This window comes from Mastomys coucha, unplaced genomic scaffold, assembly GCF_008632895.1.
Source record: "Mastomys coucha isolate ucsf_1 unplaced genomic scaffold, UCSF_Mcou_1 pScaffold22, whole genome shotgun sequence".
Classification (NCBI taxonomy): domain Eukaryota; kingdom Metazoa; phylum Chordata; class Mammalia; order Rodentia; family Muridae; genus Mastomys; species Mastomys coucha.
The window spans coordinates 65,074,892-65,095,382 of NW_022196905.1; the positions used below are offsets into that span (position 1 = coordinate 65,074,892).

General features: G+C 42.4%; 1 protein-coding gene across 2 annotated transcripts in view; it reads left to right on the forward strand.

Annotated features, from left to right (window-relative positions):
- The window catches only part of Atp10d (ATPase phospholipid transporting 10D (putative)), a 90,607-nt gene that overhangs the window by 57,668 nt on the left and 12,448 nt on the right, over positions 1–20,491 (forward strand). For both annotated transcript variants that reach the window (XM_031342599.1, XM_031342600.1), the window contains exons 12-19: positions 1,852–2,461; positions 2,986–3,092; positions 4,410–4,536; positions 6,390–6,574; positions 10,084–10,384; positions 13,663–13,739; positions 14,334–14,459; positions 16,373–16,573. In XM_031342599.1, the coding sequence (XP_031198459.1) occupies positions 1,852–2,461; positions 2,986–3,092; positions 4,410–4,536; positions 6,390–6,574; positions 10,084–10,384; positions 13,663–13,739; positions 14,334–14,459; positions 16,373–16,573 (1,734 nt within the window). The remainder of the gene's footprint in view (positions 1–1,851; positions 2,462–2,985; positions 3,093–4,409; positions 4,537–6,389; positions 6,575–10,083; positions 10,385–13,662; positions 13,740–14,333; positions 14,460–16,372; positions 16,574–20,491) is intronic.

The following is a 20,491-nucleotide window of genomic DNA, read 5'->3' on the forward strand; positions in this document are numbered from 1 at the left end:
GGTGATCTATCATGGTATGCTAGTGTCCTGGTGTATCTTGTGTCTCCCACACATCCACTTAAAATTCAATTTACAGCAAAATCCAATTAAATGTTAATTTTCCAACTGATCATTTTCTTTTGGCAACTTCAGAGGTAGGAACTTTAACATAAAAGTAATTCACTTTCAATTAAGCTGCACCTGATCGGAGCCTGTATTTAACACAGCGTTGCCCGAGAAGCTCTTTAAAAAAAGTGATTATGTAATTAGAAAATAAATGAGGTTTTGAAGAAAATGTACTACTCAATATTTCACACCCATTTTCCAAGTTGGTAACTTTTGGCATTTTCTCTCTACAAAGTATTGCTGATTTATTTCTAGAGGATGTAATGCTTTACTGCTTAGAATAAACTCTTTATAGGTGTAAAGGGCCCCTGCTTCTCCCAGATTCTTAGGGTAATGAGAGAAAAAGAGCGAAGCGAATGATACAAAGACTTCACCGTGACAAGGTGCGCGCTTTGCTTTATGTCTGAGTCTCTGATTAATGTCAACGATTGACCAGCCCTTCAAAAAAAATCATAGTGTCAGTTACTGAAGAAAATGTTTAAAAATTTCCCCATGCTTTTGAATGAGTAAATTTTAGAATCCATTGGATGATCTTTCGTGATAGGCATGAAGTTTTAAGTTTAACCCCTGATATTAAAAGTGTAAAAGAAGACAAGGTACAAATAAGAACGAATTGTATACTAATAAATAGTTAAAATCACGTGATGACTCGGGTAAGTTTCTCTTAACTGGCTTGAATGCACTGGCCTGTTTTGTTATAACTGTTAAGGTAACCTCTCTAAAAAGGGAAAAGAAAAAAATGTATTTGTTAGCTTTTTAGTCACTTCCCTCCAGTGGTCTTGGGATGTGTGGTCTTATCTTTATTTTATTTTATTTTTTTACTGTTTCTGAACTGTTCCTGTAAAGCACTGAACTTTTTAAATAATCTATCCATGCTCCATAAACTTATTATTTTTCTTCTTTTTTTTTTTGGTTTTTCGAAACAGGGTTTCTCTGTATAGCCCTGGCTGTCCTGGAACTCACTCTGTAGACCAGGTTGGCCTTGAACTCAGAAATCTGCCTGCCTCTGCCTCCCAAGTGCTGGGATTAAAGGCATGCGCCGCCACCACCACCCAGCTAAGCTTATTTTTAAAATATATTTCAAGAAGATGTTTTTGTTTTAATATTGAATATTTAATTAACTTGAATTTTATGTTAATGGTGATTAATTATTTCATAATTGATTCTTTGAGACAGGGTCTCATTATGTAACCCAGCCTGGCTTTGAATTTGGGGGTCCTTCTACTCCTGTCCTTCAAGAGCTGAGATTATATGCAAGCACTACTATGCCTGATTCAATTTGCTTATAATTGTTATTGTATGTATGTAAAATTAACTCTTTCTTACTTTCTTTCTTTCTTCCCTTTCTTCTTTTTGTTTTATTTTCTTTTTTGAAACAGGGTTTCTCTATATAGTTCTCATTGCCCTGGAACTCACTCTGTAGACGAGGTTAGCTTTGAACTCAGATATCAACCCATTTTCCCTCCCAGGTGCTGGGATTAAGGCATGCACCACCACACCCAGCTTTAGAAACAATTCTATGATGAAATCCAATATTAGCATTTTGTACTCAGATAGTTACAGAAATGCACAATGTCACCATGTGTGACATTGTTTTCCCTGGTGGCTTTTATTTGTCTTCCCGTTTGCTATCGAATTTTTAGGGGAGAAAGCAGATTGGCAGTTAAGACGGTGGTAACACTTTGAGAATTTTAATGACCTCATTTTGGACCTATTATTGAGAACTTGTTCCCCTGTCTTTCCTAGATTGGGCTCTCCTCACTGGGTGGAATGCCCATCAAGTCCTTGGAAGAGATTAAAAACATCTTCCAGAAATTGTCTGTCCGGAGGTCAAGTTCACCATCCCTTGCCAGTGGTAAGGATTCAACCTCTGCGACCCCCTGTGCCTTTGTGAGCAGAATCTCTTTCTTTAGTCGAACCAAACTGTCACCTCCTATGGAGGACGAGTCTTCCCAAATGGATGAAATCCCCCAGGCCAGTAACTCAGCTTGCTGTACAGAAATGGAGGCACAAAACAGTGACGTAGGGCTCGGCGTTGGCTCAGCTGAAGCCCTAAATGGACCACCGCCCTTGGCTTCCAACCTGTGTTATGAGGCGGAGAGTCCAGATGAAGCAGCCTTGGTGTATGCCGCCAGAGCTTACCATTGCACTTTACAGTCTCGGACCCCAGAGCAGGTCATGGTGGACTTTGCTGCTTTGGGCTCATTAACATTTCAACTCCTACATATCCTGCCCTTTGACTCAGTAAGGAAAAGAATGTCGGTGGTGGTCCGGCATCCTCTTTCCAAACAAGTCGTGGTGTATACAAAAGGCGCTGATTCTGTGATCATGGAGCTGCTGTCCATGGCTTCCTCAGGTAGGTTTGCACAGTTGCCATGGTGATGGTCAGATTGGCTGGGGAGTATGAGCCACTCCCACACTCAAAAAGGAAAAATGCTTCGGGGCAGGGGGTGGGGGTTGCTGGGAAAGCAGAGAGGCTCAGGGCTGGCTGAGACCTTGGTTACATCTGAAATCCATAGCTAGCTGGGCTTCTTCAGAGTTACCTATTTGGTCTTCGAGGAAATGGGCATCACAATACCTTTTTATGAGTTCCCGAGAGGCTTAATGTCAATCTGTGTGAAATTCAGGAAGTACCCATGCCTACCTAGAGAGCAGTGCCCTAGAGCGGCTAGAGAGCACGGCCCTTCACTGCAGCGTCTGCACGGGAGGAAAGAATCCAAGAGAAGAATTATGCATCTGTATTCTTTTCCTAGATTCACATCTGAGACTCAAAGCTAAAATGCCTTTTGTTTCTTATAGATCAAACTGTCATTTTTAGAGGGGGAAAAAGTCTAATTGGACAGGCTGGCAGGAATAATGATTTTCTATCCCTGGTTTCAGATGGAACAAATCTGGAAGAACAACAGATGATAATAAGGGAGAAGACGCAGAGGCACCTGGACGAGTATGCCAAACGAGGGCTACGCACTCTGTGTGTAGCAAAGAAGGTGAGACTGCCGGGAGCACCGTGGTTATACTGCTCCTCCTGGTTACCCATTATTACTGAAACTGAGTTGTGTACCAGATCTCAACCCAAACAAACTCAGGTACCAGGAAGGTTCCCCCGACTACGGCCCCTTTTTGTAGCCTCTCCATTCTGCACATGACTGAGTGGCCTTGAATGTAAACAGTTGTTTCTCTACAAGTAAAAACCCCTGCATCTTATTATCCCCCTTCACCCCACAACCTATAGATCACATCCTCCCTGTTTGTCAGCATTAAATGAGATTTGAAAAAAAAAAAAAAACAAAACGTGAAATCGTATGAAATCTTGGTAGTTTTGTTTGGCCTGTTTTATAATGTGCCCATAAATTAATCCTTCAGTCCATGTAAACTTGCCAGATTTTTTTTATCCCAGTTTTGATTATTCTTTATGGAGAAACAGTCTCCATATCCATGTTGCATGATATGTCCTTTTAAATAAAAAGTTAAGTAGCAAGAAATAAGCAGAGCCCCAGAAGCACTTGGGGGCTGTTAATGCCAACCCCTCTCCCTGACTTACCCACATTATATTATAAATTATGGTGGAAGGCAAAGTGGGGCTGGCTCTGTTGTGGACTTCCAAGAGACACAGTCAACCAGGAAAGATCAAATGTCTCTATGATACAGTTATAGGATTTGAGGTCGAACCAACTCTGGATTTTCACTTGAATGTATTCCAATAGATGTTATATTTTCATAAATCAAATTACCATGCAAACAAAAATGAGTTTATAAGAGAAAAATTGCCTTGCTTCCTCTACTCGACCCTGGTTTTAAGACCTGAAATACAGATCCATCTGTTATGGCAATTAAAGATAGGATGACATTGGCTCCTTCCCCAGGAGTTGTGTTTAGGTTTTGTTAGAACGACGGCCTTCCTGTGTTTTCTATCTGGCACCTTTCTTGATACCTCTTCTGAAGCTTAACCTCAGCAGCTAATCTTCAGAAGACACCTGAACTGCTGTTGGCTGTGGCCAGAGCTACTCAGCAATAGGAGGCCTGTTCCACCGTCTGGACTGGTTTAATAGGTAGCCCACGTTCACCAAAAATAATGCTTAGAACTTCCCAGAGACACTAAGCTGGAATGTCTCTCCATCAGCAGGGTCACATACATGTGATCAGAGTTTGGGGATCCTGTGTCAGTTAAGGTGAAGGAATATGGGTCAGATACAAGGGTGAAATTAGAAACAAAGCTGCTACATGGAATTTTGCCCACAGTCAGTCCTGGTAGGGTATTGCAAGGTTAGATGGCCAGCTCCTAGCCTCTTTTCTTCCTCTCTTAGGTCATGAGTGACACGGAATATGCAGAGTGGCTGAGGGATCACTTTCTAGCTGAAACCAGCATTGACAACAGGGAAGAATTGCTAGTTGAATCTGCCATGAGACTAGAGAACAAACTCACGTTACTTGGTAGGTAAATTGTGCTGCATTGCCAGAGCAGAGAGTTTGTCTCTAAATCCATTCTTCTGTCCCCAGGGTTTCTCTGTAGCCTTGACTATTCTGGAACTAGCTATGTAGACCAGGCTGGCCTCGAACTTACAGAGATCCACCTGCCTCTGCCTCTGAGTGCTGGGATTCAAGGCAAGTGCCATAACTGCCCAGCTAGCCATGTTGCTCTGTTAAGCATATGTATTCTCCCTATCCTGTCCATTCTGATCTCACCCTACGTTCAAGTGCATTCAGACCCTAGTTCCACTTCAGTGAACTAGACTTCCTTTGTGGTGGGAACAGAGTGGGCATTCTTAGGAAGATAAAACTGAAACACCCAACACTTAATACAAAGTCAAATATACACCCTAGTCCAAGAGAAGGATTTTGCAACTGTCTTGCAAAGAATGGGGCAAAGTCTTATATATGTATTATCTTCTTAAATCTTTATAACAAACATGCATTTTCTTAAAGATGTATTTATTTTATTTATATGGGTACATTGTAGCTGTCTTCAGACACACCAGAAGAGGGAACCAAATCCTATTACAGATGATCGTGAGCCACCATGTGGTTGCTGGGAATTGAACTCAGGACCTTTGGAAGAGCTGTCGGTGCTCTTAACTACAAACATTCATCTTATTTAGAAGAAATAGATCACAGAGTCATGCAGTGTCTTGTTCATGCTCAAAGGATTAGACATCCACTGAAAAGTAAGAAACTCGGGTGTCCCCAAGTATAGGATCCATGTCCTTTATTCTGCACCTGCAAGTGATCAGACAGAGTCTTATTTTTCTTCTCCTCTTTCCTGATTCCAACCCAAACTGCACAAATAAAACCAACACCTCTGGTGTCTGGTTGATCTGCATTTGGAATCACTCAAAGAACTTTAAACTGTCCTGATGCCAGAACCATGTCCCCAGGCATTCCAGGGCTGTTGGTCTAGTGCTTGACCTTGACACTGGAGTTCCTGAAAGCCTCCTGAGGAGTTTTGAGGAGCTGTCGAGTTCAGAAGAAATGCCTTGGAGCATGGAGATGTGGATTCTGATAGAAGCATCACTAACGCACCAAGAGAGCTGCCTCTGAGTTCCGTTCCTCTCTTCAGGGGAAAGATGCTCTCATTTACTATCTGTCAAGTACAATAGTCTTGCTCCCTTTTAAATACTAATTGTTTCCTTCTGACAGTGTAAGCAGCTTACATGCATGCTGCTTCACCTGCATTTCCAAAGGAAAGAAGGCTGGCTCCGTGGGCTTAGTGCCAAAACTCATTTGGCAGCAAAGTCAAACCTAATTTGAGGCAACGCTGTTTTTAGTATTAATACCCAAATTAGCATGAAAATCTGCAAGTTTTTCTATGGAAGTATAAATATGTGTGACTAACAGGTATTACAAAATAGAAATGTATTACCACATTACCGGTGGGGAAATTTGGGTTCTAAAGCACATCTGGCTGCATCCAGTTGTTCCAGAAAAGGATGTTATGGACTGACACTATGAAAGACAGTGTCCTTAGTGGACACTGTTTCTTATGGCCAAGCGTTCTTTAAGAGCCTACCCATAACCCTGGAAGTTTCATAGAACGGTAAAATTCAGCACAAGATTATGGACTTGAATAAGTGAATCAGCTTTTGAGTTTGCTGATAAGAATAGTAGCGAAGAGAACAATGTGTATTTGATAATCTCCATGGTTCTTTATATTTTACGTCTGGCCCGCAGTTTACATAGGTCAGGACTGAGTGGCCCATGGAGAAGGTTCATTTAATGGCCAAGTGAGTTCTCACTGGCTCTGGCTTCTAGGAAACCTTGATTTTTTTTTCATTTCAATTGCTTTTCAGGTGCTACTGGCATTGAAGATCGTCTGCAGGAGGGGGTCCCTGAGTCTATAGAAGCCCTTCACCAAGCTGGCATCAAGATTTGGATGCTGACAGGGGACAAGCAGGAGACAGCTGTCAACATAGCTTATGCATGCAAACTCCTGGAGCCAGATGACAAGCTCTTCAGCCTCAATACGCAGAGTAAAGTATGCATGATGAGCCTGAGCCGAATATTCTTTCAAACTCCAAGCCCGTAGGGCCTTAGGACATGGATGGATGTAAGGAGAAAGAAAAGTCAGTCGTCAGTAGCTTCCTGAAGTTACGCTGCTGAGGGACCTTGCTCGCACTTGGAAGGATGATGTAGTTTTTCTAAAAGCCTGATTCAGAGGCATCATGGACGAATACAAGCATTAAAAGAAATTTCCTTTTTTATTTTGCACACCCTCCCCCTCCCACCCTTCCCCCCTCCCCCCCAGCGCACACACACTGTATGACCAGGGATTTGTCAAAACAGATAAAAATGAGAATGCATGTGAAATCTTGAGACTGGGACCCACTTCCCTTTTAAGTTGAAGGGAAGTAGTAATTTCTGTCAGTAAGTAGATATTTTTAAATGATAAATTTTAAAATTAGGCTCTCAGCACAACCCTGCCCTCTAGTGGTACATTTAGATAGTGCTCTCGAGAGCGTCCAACATTTGCAGAAATAAAGGGGATGGAGTTGTGAAAGCAGAATGACTTGAAAAGATTTTGGACCACCATCCTCCCCCCCACTGTTAAGTGCCAGGGTGGACATTTGAATAAGTTACATGGGTAGAAGGCTCTGGGGATGTGTCATGCTCCCAGATGTGTGCATCCTGTTATGAAAGTCAGGGAGTAACATGATTCTGTCACAGTGTCCTGACTTTGTGATGTCTTCTGCAGCCACTTGTAGGATCAGGTTCTGAGCCAATGTCACAGGCTGTCACCTTTGGCTAGCTGTTTTACGGCTAAGCCCCGATTGACACTCATCTCTGTGATGTGTTTTGAGGAGAGAGGGTTGTTTTTATTCAACACTGACTGGGTGCTCTGATATAGCTATCCTCCTAACCACCATCTCCCATCCAGTGCCATCAAGGTGCAGGATCACTGCAGTGACTCCAGTGGATGTGGCTTGGGCGTCACGTGAGATATTTACCACTCCTGACCAAGTATCTGTCCTTGGGAGTTACTTGCCGCATGTGGCCTCTTCTTCCTGGCCTGTCACAGACGGTAACACCCATGCCCTAAGGTGGTTATGAGCAAAAATAAGGAAATGTCTTCAGTCAGCCTTAGTTTAGTGAAGGGCTCTGCACAGTTGGGGACTTCCTCTTGCAGATAGATGGTCACCAACACCAGCAGCACTTAAAGAATCCTCAATGTCTTGGTGTCTATTGAGAGATTTGATAAGCATAAAATAAAAAAAATTACAGAAAAGTAATTAGTGTTGCTGAAAAGCTGTCAAGCATGGGACCTGGGTTCCTGGAACCAACTTGACCACATGCACACCGAGGAATGGGTATGCCGACAGACATACACACGCCAAATGCATAAACAAACAAAAATGAAAAAAATAAAAGGTAATTAATTATTAGTGCTTAGAGCTTTTTAGACAGTCAAAACTTTTAACCTGAGATTGTATCACATGCTCATTATTAAACATTCAAACCACGTGGAAACCTTTTAGAAAAAATAAAATAGTAAAATCATCCCCTCAGAGGAAGCCTATTGACGAGTCAGGCATCCTTCCAGATGGCTCCAAGTCTGCATTCATGGGAAACCAAGCATAGCATTGCATGCTTCGTGGGCCTGGGACTCCGTGCATTTGTCAGGGGAAGTGCATCCTGTGTCTGTGAGGACAGACATGGTGACCTGTGTCATCCCGAGAAGCAGGGCAGAGCATTGCTCAGGTCAGATGTGTCAATCACTGTGTGCAACCAAAGGGAGCTTTGCTTCGAAAGGGACCCTTGGTAAGACCTGGCGGTATTTTAGTTGGGTCACTTGGGGTAGGATGGATGCTACTGGTTTGTAGTTATCAAAGGTCAACCATAGCCACCAAGTGTCTTGTGCCTCCTGGAACAGCACCACACACAGACAACCATTTGTTTTAGTTCAAAAAAAAGCAGTGCTGCCGAGAGTCAAGCAGAGTTTTTTTGTTTCTAGGAAATGATGAACATAGCTGTAAGTTGGTCGGTCAGCTGGGGTTCTAACTGGCATGCTGCTAAGCTTTGTAAGGCTGTCTGCACCAGTTTCCCTTTAAAAATATTAAAGAAATCTGTGTGTGTGTAAATGTATGTGTGTGTATATTTATGTGTGTATGTATGTGTGTGCAATGTGTGTATGTGTCTGTCTGTGTGTGTCTGTATGTGTGTGTGTGTGTATACATGAGTGCACATGTACATGTAAAGACCAGAGGTCAATTTCTAGTGTTGGTCCTCAGGAACTATATATTTTTTTGTTTGTTTCTCTGTTTGTCTTTTTGTTTGGTTGTTCTTTTGAATCAGGGTCTCCCATGGCTTTGGAACTTGCTGATTGGACTACATTGGTCTGCCAGTAAGCTCCAAGGGTCTGCCTGTTTCCGTCTGTGTCTGCCTCGCCGTTGCTGGGTTTACCAGCAGGACCACCATGCTCAGCCTTTTCCCAGGGCTCCTGGGCATTGAACTCAGGTCCTCAAGCTTGCAAACACTGTCATGTTGCCCCTTTAATGAATTGTAATATAAAATGTCTGTCTTCTGACGGTGTTAAGCCACCCCTGTGAAGGGTCCTTAGATCTCCCCACAGGGTCATGACTCACAGGTTAGGAACCACTGCTCTAGTGAGTGCTGGAAACTGAACTCTGATGCTCTCTGCAAGAGCAGGAAATGCTCTGCACTGGCTGATGAGCTGTCTCTGGTCAGGAAGTGCCTTTTTTTTTTTTCTTTATTCACTATAAGGATTGAAAAGTGAGTTAGGGAACTGAGGGTGTAACTCATTCAGAGTACAAGCTTAGCATATATTAGGCCAGAAGCACAGTCTCGAAAACAGCAAGAACCAAACCCAAACAGATTAGAAGGCATAACTGCCTTTATAGCATTTCCCGTGTCAGGTGGAGTGCCAATGCATACAAAGCTGATGTGATGAATACCACTAAGACCATCCTGACCAGAGCATAAGCTCCGTGAGGACAGGTGTCCCAAGCCCAGAGTGTTTTCTCATACACTTCCTCAGCAAATGCTTCTGAGAGGATTAATGTGTCAAGTAAAAAGAAGATGCAAACATTAGTGACTGCCTAAAACATCTGTATATCTCAGTTGGTCCTAGTAGAGGATGGAGGCAATGCGTGCCTTTTGCAGATGAGGGAGGTGATACATCTGCATAAAGCCAGACAGCTAGTAGTTGGTGGCATGAGACCCGAGGGCTCTCAACATCCACTTCTGGGGAAGAGATGCAGCTGATACAGTGGAATTTTGCATCCCATGTGGACATTTTAGCGGTAAAAATTGTGTCTGCGGTGCTTCCTTCTTACCTGGCCTCAAGTTCACAGAAGCCCATGAGAGAGCTGCAAAATTGAAAAGATGTGAAGTGGACTCTTTGACAGTGGCCTATGGTTCACTACGCAAGGCAGAGTGATCCAGCAATTGCTAAAGAAGGAGAATGAAAAATTGAGCCAGCTCTCCAGTGGCGCCCCAAGGTTAACGATCTCTACCTCTTTGTTCAAGGATGCCTGTGGGATGCTGATGAGTGCAATTTTGGAAGAACTTAAGAAGAAAGCTGAAGTGTCCCCGGAGCTGGCATCACCAAGAAAGAACTTTCCTCAGCCTCCTGAGTGTCCAGGACGGGCAGGACTTGTTATCACTGGGAAGACCCTGGAGTTTGCCCTGCAGGACAGTCTGCAAAGGCAGTTCCTTGAACTGACTGCATGGTGCCAAGCTGTGATCTGCTGCCGAGCCACTCCCCTTCAAAAAAGTGAGGTGGTGAAATTGGTTCGAAACCATCTCCATGTGATGACCCTGGCCATTGGTAAGTGGAGATAGGAGGATGGGGACCCTGCCCTGTGTTCTCCATTGTATACCCCCAGGGGCTGATCCTTTACCTGTTCTTCCTTCTGTATATAATATACAGAATCTGTCTTTCCATCTATCTATCTGTCTGTCTGTCTGTCTATCTATCTCCTTATAATTCTGTATTTTCTTTTCGAGCTGTACTTTCTTTCCTCCCCTCACTTCTGTATGTACTACTTTACTCCCCTCCTGCCCCTCTGATCTCCTCTGTGAACCTGATGTTAGGGATGGATCACAGAGAACAGTATGATAATATCCTGTTGGTTCTATCTTAGACCCCCAAATCAACATAGTTACCTAGAGTTAGATATTGAACCGTGGAACTGAAAACCTCAGGCATTCTACCTTCAGGAAAGTTAAATTTAGTTGTACAAAACATTTACCCTTTCTTTTTTTTTTTTTTGGTTTTTCGAGACAGGGTTTCTCTGTATAGCCCTGACTGTCCTGGAGCTTACTTTGTAGACCAGGCTGGCCTCGAACTCAGAAATCTGCCCACCTCTGCCTCCCAAGTGCTGGGATTAAAGGCATGCGCCACCACCACCCGGCAACATTTACCCTTTCAATGCATATATTTGAGTGACATTTCCTTACCAGGGTTCCCCTTATCCCCCAGGCAACAGCTATAAAACAGTATCTATAACTGATACCTTTCTTATAGTGTATATAGCTAGCACAAGTGAATGCAGAACTGAATGTAAATGTGGGAAATACCAGTTAACAAACACTATTGAAAAAATAGGGAAAAGATTTGCCATTTTAAATTCAGTTCTCTGAGCAGTAGCAGCTGTTTCAACTTTTCAAGCTTGCAATGCTTGATCAAAATACTCTTCATAAGACTGTACCACAGGATAAAGTCTAAATTGGGCTTTTTTTTTTTGAGACTTCCTTTGTCAGTTAATTAATCTGAATCTTTTCACTTTAGCCCCAGGCAGACTTCTCAGACAAGGGCAAAAAGCAGCCATGTTCTTCACCAAAATATGACAGGAACAGTCTCTAGGCTACATACTAACATTCTCCTCCTTTGAAAACTTTTGAGCCAGGCCCCCACAATTCAATTCAAGCTCAGCACCATTTTCTTCCATATTCTTACTAGGATGGCCCATTAAGCACCACTTAAAGCATGCCACCACATTGGAAATCTGAAGTCCCCAAATCCACATTCTTCTAAACAAAAATATGGTCAGGCTTATCACAGCAATACCCCAGTAACAAGTACCAACTTGTCTTAGGGTTTTACTGCTGTAAACAGATACCAAGATATAAGACCAAGGCAATTCTTATAAAGGACAACATTTAATTGGGACTGGCTTACAGATTCAGAGGTTCAGTTTATTATCATATAGGTGGGAGCATGGCAGGATTCAGACAGGCATGATGCAAGAGGAGCTGAGAGTTCTACATTTCTATCCAAAGGCAAACATGACAAGACTGGCTCCCATGTGGCTACGAAGAGGGTCTAAAAGCCCACTGCCACAGTGACACACTTCCTCCAATAAGGCCACATGCAGCGGACTAGCCAGTCTAGGCCTCCCTTAACCCGCAGGAGAAATGGGGTCCTAGTCAGGTTGACAAGATGTAGGTGAAGAAATGATGACAGAGATGACATATAGAAGTACAGGATCTGAATGAATTTCTCAAAAATGGCATGAGGCTTTTACAGTCATTGCAAAAGAGAAAAAGAAATCTGGCAGCTCAGCAGTTGAGGTGCATCTGAGGCCACCTGAAACACACTGGGTCTAAAGCAGCCACCTTTTCTGGACAGGCGCTGCACACACCCTCACCCCCCGGGCCCAAGCGCTCTGAGGGGGGGTGGCACAGCTGCGGACTGCATGAGGCTCCAAGCTTGAATCTGAATGAATGAATCTAAGTCTAAGTCCTAGTCCATCTGAGTTCTAGTAAGTCCTTGTACAATATGAAAACCAGGCTTATATAGTAAACAGAAAACAGGATGAATGACAAAAGTCGCATAAGCAGGTGACAGTCACATCAAGGTCAGTATCACATAGGCAAGTGATGGTTACATCAAGGTTGGTAAGATCAGGTATCCAGGTGTGAAGTAGAACAGCAGTGGTGCCCTCTCCGCTGGGGCTATTTTGGTATTCCCATGTTAATTTTCTGGGTCTGCTAGAGGCAAGCACCAGGAAGTTCCAATCTAGCAGTTCCTGAAAATGCCTTTAAGTGAGGGAAGCCCTTCAATTACTCTCTGGTATGTAAAACAGTTCTGTCTTCTGTGGGACTACCCTGAGAATTCTATGTTAATAGTAAGCAATGGTTCCTGACCTTTGTTGCTAACTCTGAGGACATCCTATCTGATAAGGCAGCTTCCTTGTGAGAAATTCCAAGCTAAGGACAGCTTGGAAATAAATTAGGATATATTGGAATGTTGTGCTGGCCAGGGAACAACGCCCTTTTTTAAGCCATTTACGAATCATTTCTTGGGGTACCTTTATGCCTGAATAAGAAGGCATGTTGACGATTGGAAAGACTAATCTGGAACACATCTGAGTTAGGAGATGCCAACAACTGACTGAATACCCAGGAGGCACAAACTCCCTTTGAAGTCATACCACCTCTTGTCCTTGATCAGGCTTTTACCCCTGATATTGCAGACTTTACTGGTGTAGATGAGTGGGCATGGCAGCCATATCTCCCAGTAGTGCCACTCCCTACGTCAAGCATATTCAAACCACCACAGGGTCCACATGCCTGTAGGCAAGTCTGTAGGGACATTATCTTAGTTGGTAATTGGTTTGGGATGGCCCAGCCCATGTGGGTACTGATGCCCTGGATAAGTAGTCCTAGTGTGTATAGGAAAGCAGGCCAAGCAAGCTAGGAATAGGATGCCAGTCAGCAGCACTCCTCCATGACTTCTGCATCAGTTTCTGCCTCCCAGGTTCCAGCCTTGAGTTCCTGACAACTTCCCTAGGTCATAACTTATGATTCATGAGATGAAATAAGCCCTTTCCTCCTCAAGTGGCTCTTTTCGTTATGGTGTTCGATCACAGCAATAGACTCTTAAGATACACAACATGAAGGATTTGAAGACAGTATTGAACTTGGAATTTTTCCTGATGGCAGTGAGATGCTACATTTAATTCTGCTTAACTAGATACCAAGTAACTCTGGAACATGGGATAAAGCTCATAGGGCCAACTTGTTCCCTTGAATAGCCACTATAGTTCCAGTTTGAATATTTACTCCTCTCAGGTGTCTCATGTTTTCTTCTGTTTTGTGAAGGTGACGGTGCCAATGATGTTAGCATGATACAAGTGGCTGACATTGGGATCGGTGTCTCAGGTCAAGAAGGCATGCAGGTGAGTACACACCCTAATGCCATGATCATAATCTGCCTATGGAGGAAAACCTTCTCCATGATAAAACTGTAGTGGGACAATGAAGCTATGGTGTGGGGAGTGAAGGAGGCTGGACCTTTAGCCAGTCCACCATTGGTCACTTGTGACTATTATGTGGTTCCAGCTAGTCTCTGCTATGTTCATGAGTTCTCTTTTTTAAAAGCTCATGGACATTACAAGGTTTCGCTTTGTAGACATATGATGGCTTTGTTAAATTCTCACTGGAAAAAAAAATCTACTATCATTTTAATACATGACATGAAAAATGTAGAGAACTGGGATAGGGGAAGGGAAAGGAAAGGAGACGTGAGAGAATGAGGATGAGGAAGATGAGACTGTGTGTGTGTGTGTATGTGTGTGTTATGCATGTATGTATGTCCGTACGTGTATGTGTAGTCTCTCTCTCTGGATCTGCTTGGAAGGTAAGTTAACTGATTTGGGTTGGCTGCTGGTCAGGCCGCACCTGCCAGGCTGTGTGGGTTTGCTGCTGGCCGGGCCGCACCTGCTAGGCTGTGTATTCTAGTGTGTTCTTTTCCCTCCCTGTCACCTCTGCAGGCTGTGATGGCCAGTGACTTTGCCATTTCTCGGTTCAGCCATCTCTGCAAGCTTCTCCTGGTGCATGGGCACTGGTGTTACACACGGCTCTCCAACATGATTCTCTATTTTTTCTACAAGAATGTGGTATGTAGCTGCTGAGAATTTGCCATCCGCCTCTCTAATCCAACCTTCTATGGCTGGTTGCCTCCGGGATGCGGAGGAATACTATGATGCTAACTCGATGTGTTCATTAGTATCTGGAAGGCAGCTGGAAGCTGTTCCAAATATCTTCAGAGATAATCTGGGAAGGTGTATGTTTGAACTATTGACAACAAATTGCTAGGCCTGTCCATCTGCTGGCACGCTCTGCTCCCCGTGAATTTACATTCCATTAAGGCCTGACGGGTTCATTTAAAATCCAATTTTTGACCTTCTATAAAAAGATAGTGACAAGCAGGATTACAAAACATTCCAAGCTGTCAGGAGAAAATGAAAAGGTTTGCTTCTGTGGCCCTTGGGGGAGGCAAATGAGTAAATAAATGAGTAAATAGATAACTAAGTCTACTGCTCCAAAGTAATGGCTCCTGTAATATATCAAAGAGGGCAAGAGAGGAAAACCCAATTGCAAGGATTGTCTACCCAGCTCATAATAGTCTACTTAAGCTTGGTAGATATTTTGTGACCATGGTATTATTATTGCTTGGAATAATCAGAATTTGCTTGGAAATCCTGGTGTCTCATCTTTAGTGTTCCATTTAAATTACACAAACCTCTGTTCCTTCCTCCTTCTCTTCTTTCCTTCTGTTTCTTTAATTATTTTTTTTCAGGCAGTGTCGAGCCCTAGACGGCCTGGAATTCACTATGTAGTCCATGCACACCTCAGACTTGCAGTAATGCCCCTGCTTCAGCATCCTGAGCACTAGAATTACAGACATATAGCAGCATACTGGACTTCAGTTTTCATTTTTACACATTCATGTTGACCCATTTGATTCTTCAAGGTGGACTATGTAACTACATAATGGTCTTCAGACTACATTTACTCTTGGTCTTTAAAAACGGAGTTTTTGCTGTGCTGGCCTCATTTAACATATGATGCTGGGGGAAAGGCGAACCTCTAGGGAAGCCACTCCCCCATACCTTTTTTCAAAGAGACCATCCAATATTAGCACAAGAATCCCATGCTTTGGGACTCTCAGTCTCAAGATAACTGTTGCCCATTTTGTTGGTGCCATTCCTCATAACTACTAAGAAATAACTGGGCAGGACAGTAGAGAAAAAAAAAAAATACATGTGTGGCCTGTCTTCTCTGAGCCAGGCATTCACCTTTGTTCTCTTCATCTAGAGTGAAAATATCTGCAACTCTGCCACTTACATGACAAATAAGTGACTGAGTAGCTTTGTGCAAATGTCTTATTCTCTTTGCATCTTAGTGACTTAGAATATTTGGCATGCAATGGCCAAGTACCACAATAATAACAATGGAAGTCTCCTGCAGTCTAGGAGCCAGAAGTCTGAAATCAGAGAGTTGGTGTGCTTAGGCTTTGGTAATTGGCCTTTCTGGCTACATCCTCTCTAGGTAGAGGAAAGCCACCAGAGGTGCATTTTATAGAAATGCTAATCCCATCCCCACAGACTGTACCATGATGACCTTTTAAGTTTAGCATCTGACCTCTGCTCCTATCACCATTGTAGTGGAGATTTGCATATATATATTCCGAGGAATCAGGAATATTCTAATTCATCACCTATAAAATGGGAGCAACAGTAACTCCTAAGTTGTTAGGAAGACTAAATGAATTCTTTGTAAATCATTTAGAATTTTGCCAGCACCACATACAGACTGGTGTGTATATGTGTATAATTTAATAAGATATCCATTAGAAACAAAACAAAATTAAAAACAAAACATAACAAGCTGTATTCTTCCATCTGTGGTTGTGAACAAAGCCGCAGAAGACTGAAGGCATGGGATTCAGCAGTGAAGCATGTAGGATACCTGTTCAGAGTGCATATGGAAGACTCTAAGATCTGAACGTCTTTCTTTGTGTCCCCAGGCCTATGTGAATCTCCTTTTCTGGTACCAGTTCTTTTGTGGGTTTTCAGGAACATCTATGACTGACTATTGGGTTCTGATCTTCTTCAACCTCCTCTTCACATCTGTCCCCCCCATCATTTATGGGGTTTTGGAGAAAGATGTTTCGGCAGAGACCCTCCTGCAGCTGCCTGAACTTTACCGGAGCGGTCAGCGATCAGAGGTAAGGGTTTAAGCAGAACCATGTCAGCCATATCAGATGGTGAAAGCCAGCATGTTTCTGATCAGCCAGGCAGGTCTGAATAGTATAAGATAGTTAGCAGTATTTAACATGCCTGGTTGTTTTCAGTGTTCTAGACCAGTATGTCTCAACCTTCCTAGCTCCTGTATCCCTTTAATACAATTCTTTATGTTGTAGTTAACCCCCCACTATAACATTATTTTGTTGCTACTTCATAACTGTAGTTTTGTTGCTGTTAATGAATTACAATGTAAATATCTGGTATATGGGCTATCAGGACTGTGACCTCTAAAGAGGCTGTGACCCTTGGGTTGAGAACCTCTTCCTCTTGTGCACATGGCAGATGTTAAGTCAGTGGCTTGTGGTATCAGCATAAATCTTTAAAAGTTCTTACATACTTATAAGACATTCAGAGTTTGCAACCTTGTTAAGGCCAGCTGACCTTTGTTAACCCCCGCTGCTCAACCTGTTAGGCATCCTAGGAAACCATTTTCTGCCTCGTTTATCTTCACACAGACACCTTTTGAGACAGAATCCAGTGCTTTTCCCACTCCAAAATGAGGATCCACTCCTCAAGTGTAGTCAGTAATTTCCCCCAAACTTGCAGAGTTAATGGACGGTAGAGCCAGGATGTGAAACCAGCTCATTCTGGTTCCCGAGTCAAATTCTTCAGAGTCTGGTGCCACACAAGATGGAAGTGATCAGAGTGGCTCCTGCTGGGGACCTTCCCTGCATCTATAGGGTTCCCAGGTCTGGAAGTCCGCCTGGAATTATGGTAATATTTATCTTTCTTAAACTTTTTGCTATCCTAAAGCTAAACACTGCTGGTCTGTGGTAATTAATTCATTCTGTATAGCAGTCGGAGATGAGGTAAAGGATTTCTTGCTAGTACTACCTTCTCTGGCCAGGCAGCTAGAAATTCTCACTGGCCGGGCTGGTTAACTTCTTTTGAACCAGAGAGGAAAAGGAAAGGAAAAATGTTACTCACAAAGACACATACACAACCAGGTGATGTGGAAAATGGCTACACTGCTACATTTTGATGGATGGATGGATGGATGGATGGATGGATGAGTTGGTAGGTGGATGTGTAGGTTGATAGGATGTATAGGTGGGTGGGTGGATGGATAGATAGATGGCGCAGAGTCTCCCTTGCCCCCTCCAAGCCAAACCATCATCTTTATTTTTTTCCTCTGGCCTTTTTGTAGATGAAAGGTCTTTAGAAAATTGCCTCAGAGATAAAATGTTACATGAAATGGGAGTTACAGAGGATGGTGATATTAACTTCAAAGCAATGTTTAATTCTATAAGCTCATTATAAGTTAAAAGCAACAGTTTCTCATGGCCTTGTCTTGTCATAGTGCACAACTGTGGCTTCATCCTTGGACCTGAATGCTTTTACTTGAACACAAATTTGTTCCAAGCCTATATCTCTTTTTAGTGTAATTTTGAAACCTCATTGTATTTATTATATAGGCTTTACTTACTGTTATGAGGAGTGGGCACATTCTATTCTTGATTCTAACTTTATTACATCTTTCTAGCAGAACAACTAAAGCCATCTCTTAAAACATTCTTCCTAAGATCAAATCAGGAATTCTATAAAATCTTTAATTCATCTAAACAGCATTAATTCATAAAAGTTCATCTCTATGTTGATCTTCAGGAAATCTGCTCAGTAGGGTAAGTTAATGCCCAGGGATTATTCTATTAACTTAATGGTGACAGGAAAGGCATATCAGCTGCAAGAAGCAATCCTGAGATGAAGTCTCTTTGGGGCCTTGCCTCTCAGAGCTCTCCATCACAGACCATGCAAAAATGGTCGGCCACCTCCAGGAAGGCCACCTGCTAGCCTTTGCCTAGCCTAGATGGCACTTGACAGGCTCCTATCTCCAGTCCACTGATCTCTAGGTCCTAGCCACTCAACACTGGCTCCTCTCCTGTCTCTGCATCTGCTGCTCTCCTATCATCTCTCCCCTGAAGGATTATGGATAGTAGGCAGGATAGCCTATCACCTAGGATAGCTGTCTAAATACTCTTGTTTCTGATTCATCTTTCTAAAGATTAACAATGGCCAACATGGTTGTAACAGGAAATTTACATGACGGAAGACACAGTTCTAAGTGTTAATGTAATTTAATCCCCCAACTATCCCTCAAGAGAGGGGCTGCCTCTACTTTGTAGGTGGTGCAAGACAAGCATAAGATGCTGGCTTTAGGAACCTACTCTTGGTTCTGAGATAGTGAGTGTTGCAGTTGGATCTATGATCTCCAGGTCCAGGCAATGTGCCTTTGTGCTGTGCTGCAGAAAGAGCTCTGATGGTCCATTTAGTTCTTTGGTTTCCCACTGTGGTGTTTAGGCCAGAATGTAGAATGTTATTATATGAGCATTGTGAGGATGCCAACAGAGGTGAGCAAGGAGCCTTAGATACCTATGTATGGGCAAAGCTGAGTAGCCCCAAGTGGTCACGTATGACACTATTGAGAATGAGGATTGCCAGAGTTCTTACATTTGTAATGGACAAAGAAGAATAAAGGGACAAGGAAGGGTCGGGGTAGAGAAAGAAGAGAAAGCAAAAAGAAACAGAAGAAAAGAAATGTCTCGGCCAACCTAATGGAAAAGAGAAATGCATGAACGCACACAGCTCCATGCTCCAGGGCAATGGGGGCAGCATATTTTCCTCTAAGCAATTATACAGTTATACATGTCTAGCTTTGATGTTTTAGTCCAGAGCTTGTCATGTAACTTCTCTGGTACTTATCACCAAGGCTAGAACCATCTTCTTCTTGTTGCCCAGTTCTAGGGCTTATGTCATTCCCAGAGACAGAGCTGAAGCAGATAGGTGGGGTTGGGAAGGTCATCTATGGGAGCATCAGACATCTGTATGCTGGTCACCAAGGGCCGCCTTGAAGACACTAGCATACGTCAGCATGGGTTGGGAATTACAGAGTATTTTGAAAGTTAACTTTCTGATTCTTGGATGTGTGACCTTGTCAAGTTCTTTACCTTGCCCACAGTTCAGTTTGTTTACTGTCTGGAAAAGGCATAGAATTAACGAAGATAAGCATATACAACACTTCCAGGCACATTAAGAACTCGGTATTTTTATTTTGAACAATTGGCCATAAACATAGATTTGATGAAAGAGGTTTTTTTTTTTAAGTTTTATTGTATTATGATGAGAAAAGTTACATGATTTCAATTTATCTGAATTTGTTAACATTTAAAAACATTTTAAGTAAATAGAATTAAATCACATTCTTGTTTCCCTTTTGTCCCCAACTCCTCCCCGAGACCACCTTCAATACTTATAATATCTTTTTTGTCATATTCTTTAAAATTTATAAGATATTATAACAATAAAAATGAGTATTATAAAAGTTGTTTGATATCAAACAACAATCAATTTAACAGTCTTATGTAGATGTTTGTCTACAGCAATATTGAAAATGCATGTTTTTCTCAATAAAAATTTTAAAAAACTCCAAACATATAACTGTATATTTCAAAATAATATATCACTACTAGTATTTTCTTATATGAGCATAAATATATAAAATCTTTTTGTTTGTTTGTTTGTTGTATATTTAGTAGAGCTTAAAATCTTGGCTCTTACTGTGGTACAAGCCCAAAATAAGAAACAATTTTTAGACATTGGATTTCATTGTAATAAGGCTATACTTCAATGACCCTCACATCACCAAAGGATTGTACCTCCATCATAGCTAAGCTGAGAGTTGACAGTTCTACTGCACCAAGGAATGAGTTGTAGGCACGATTTTTGAATACAGACTTCCTGTTATGGTCAAAATTATTTGACTTGAGTGAGTGACTTTATTCTCAGTCCACAGAGAACAGATTACATTCATTTAAGAAATGGTGTGTGTATTAAGATGGTCT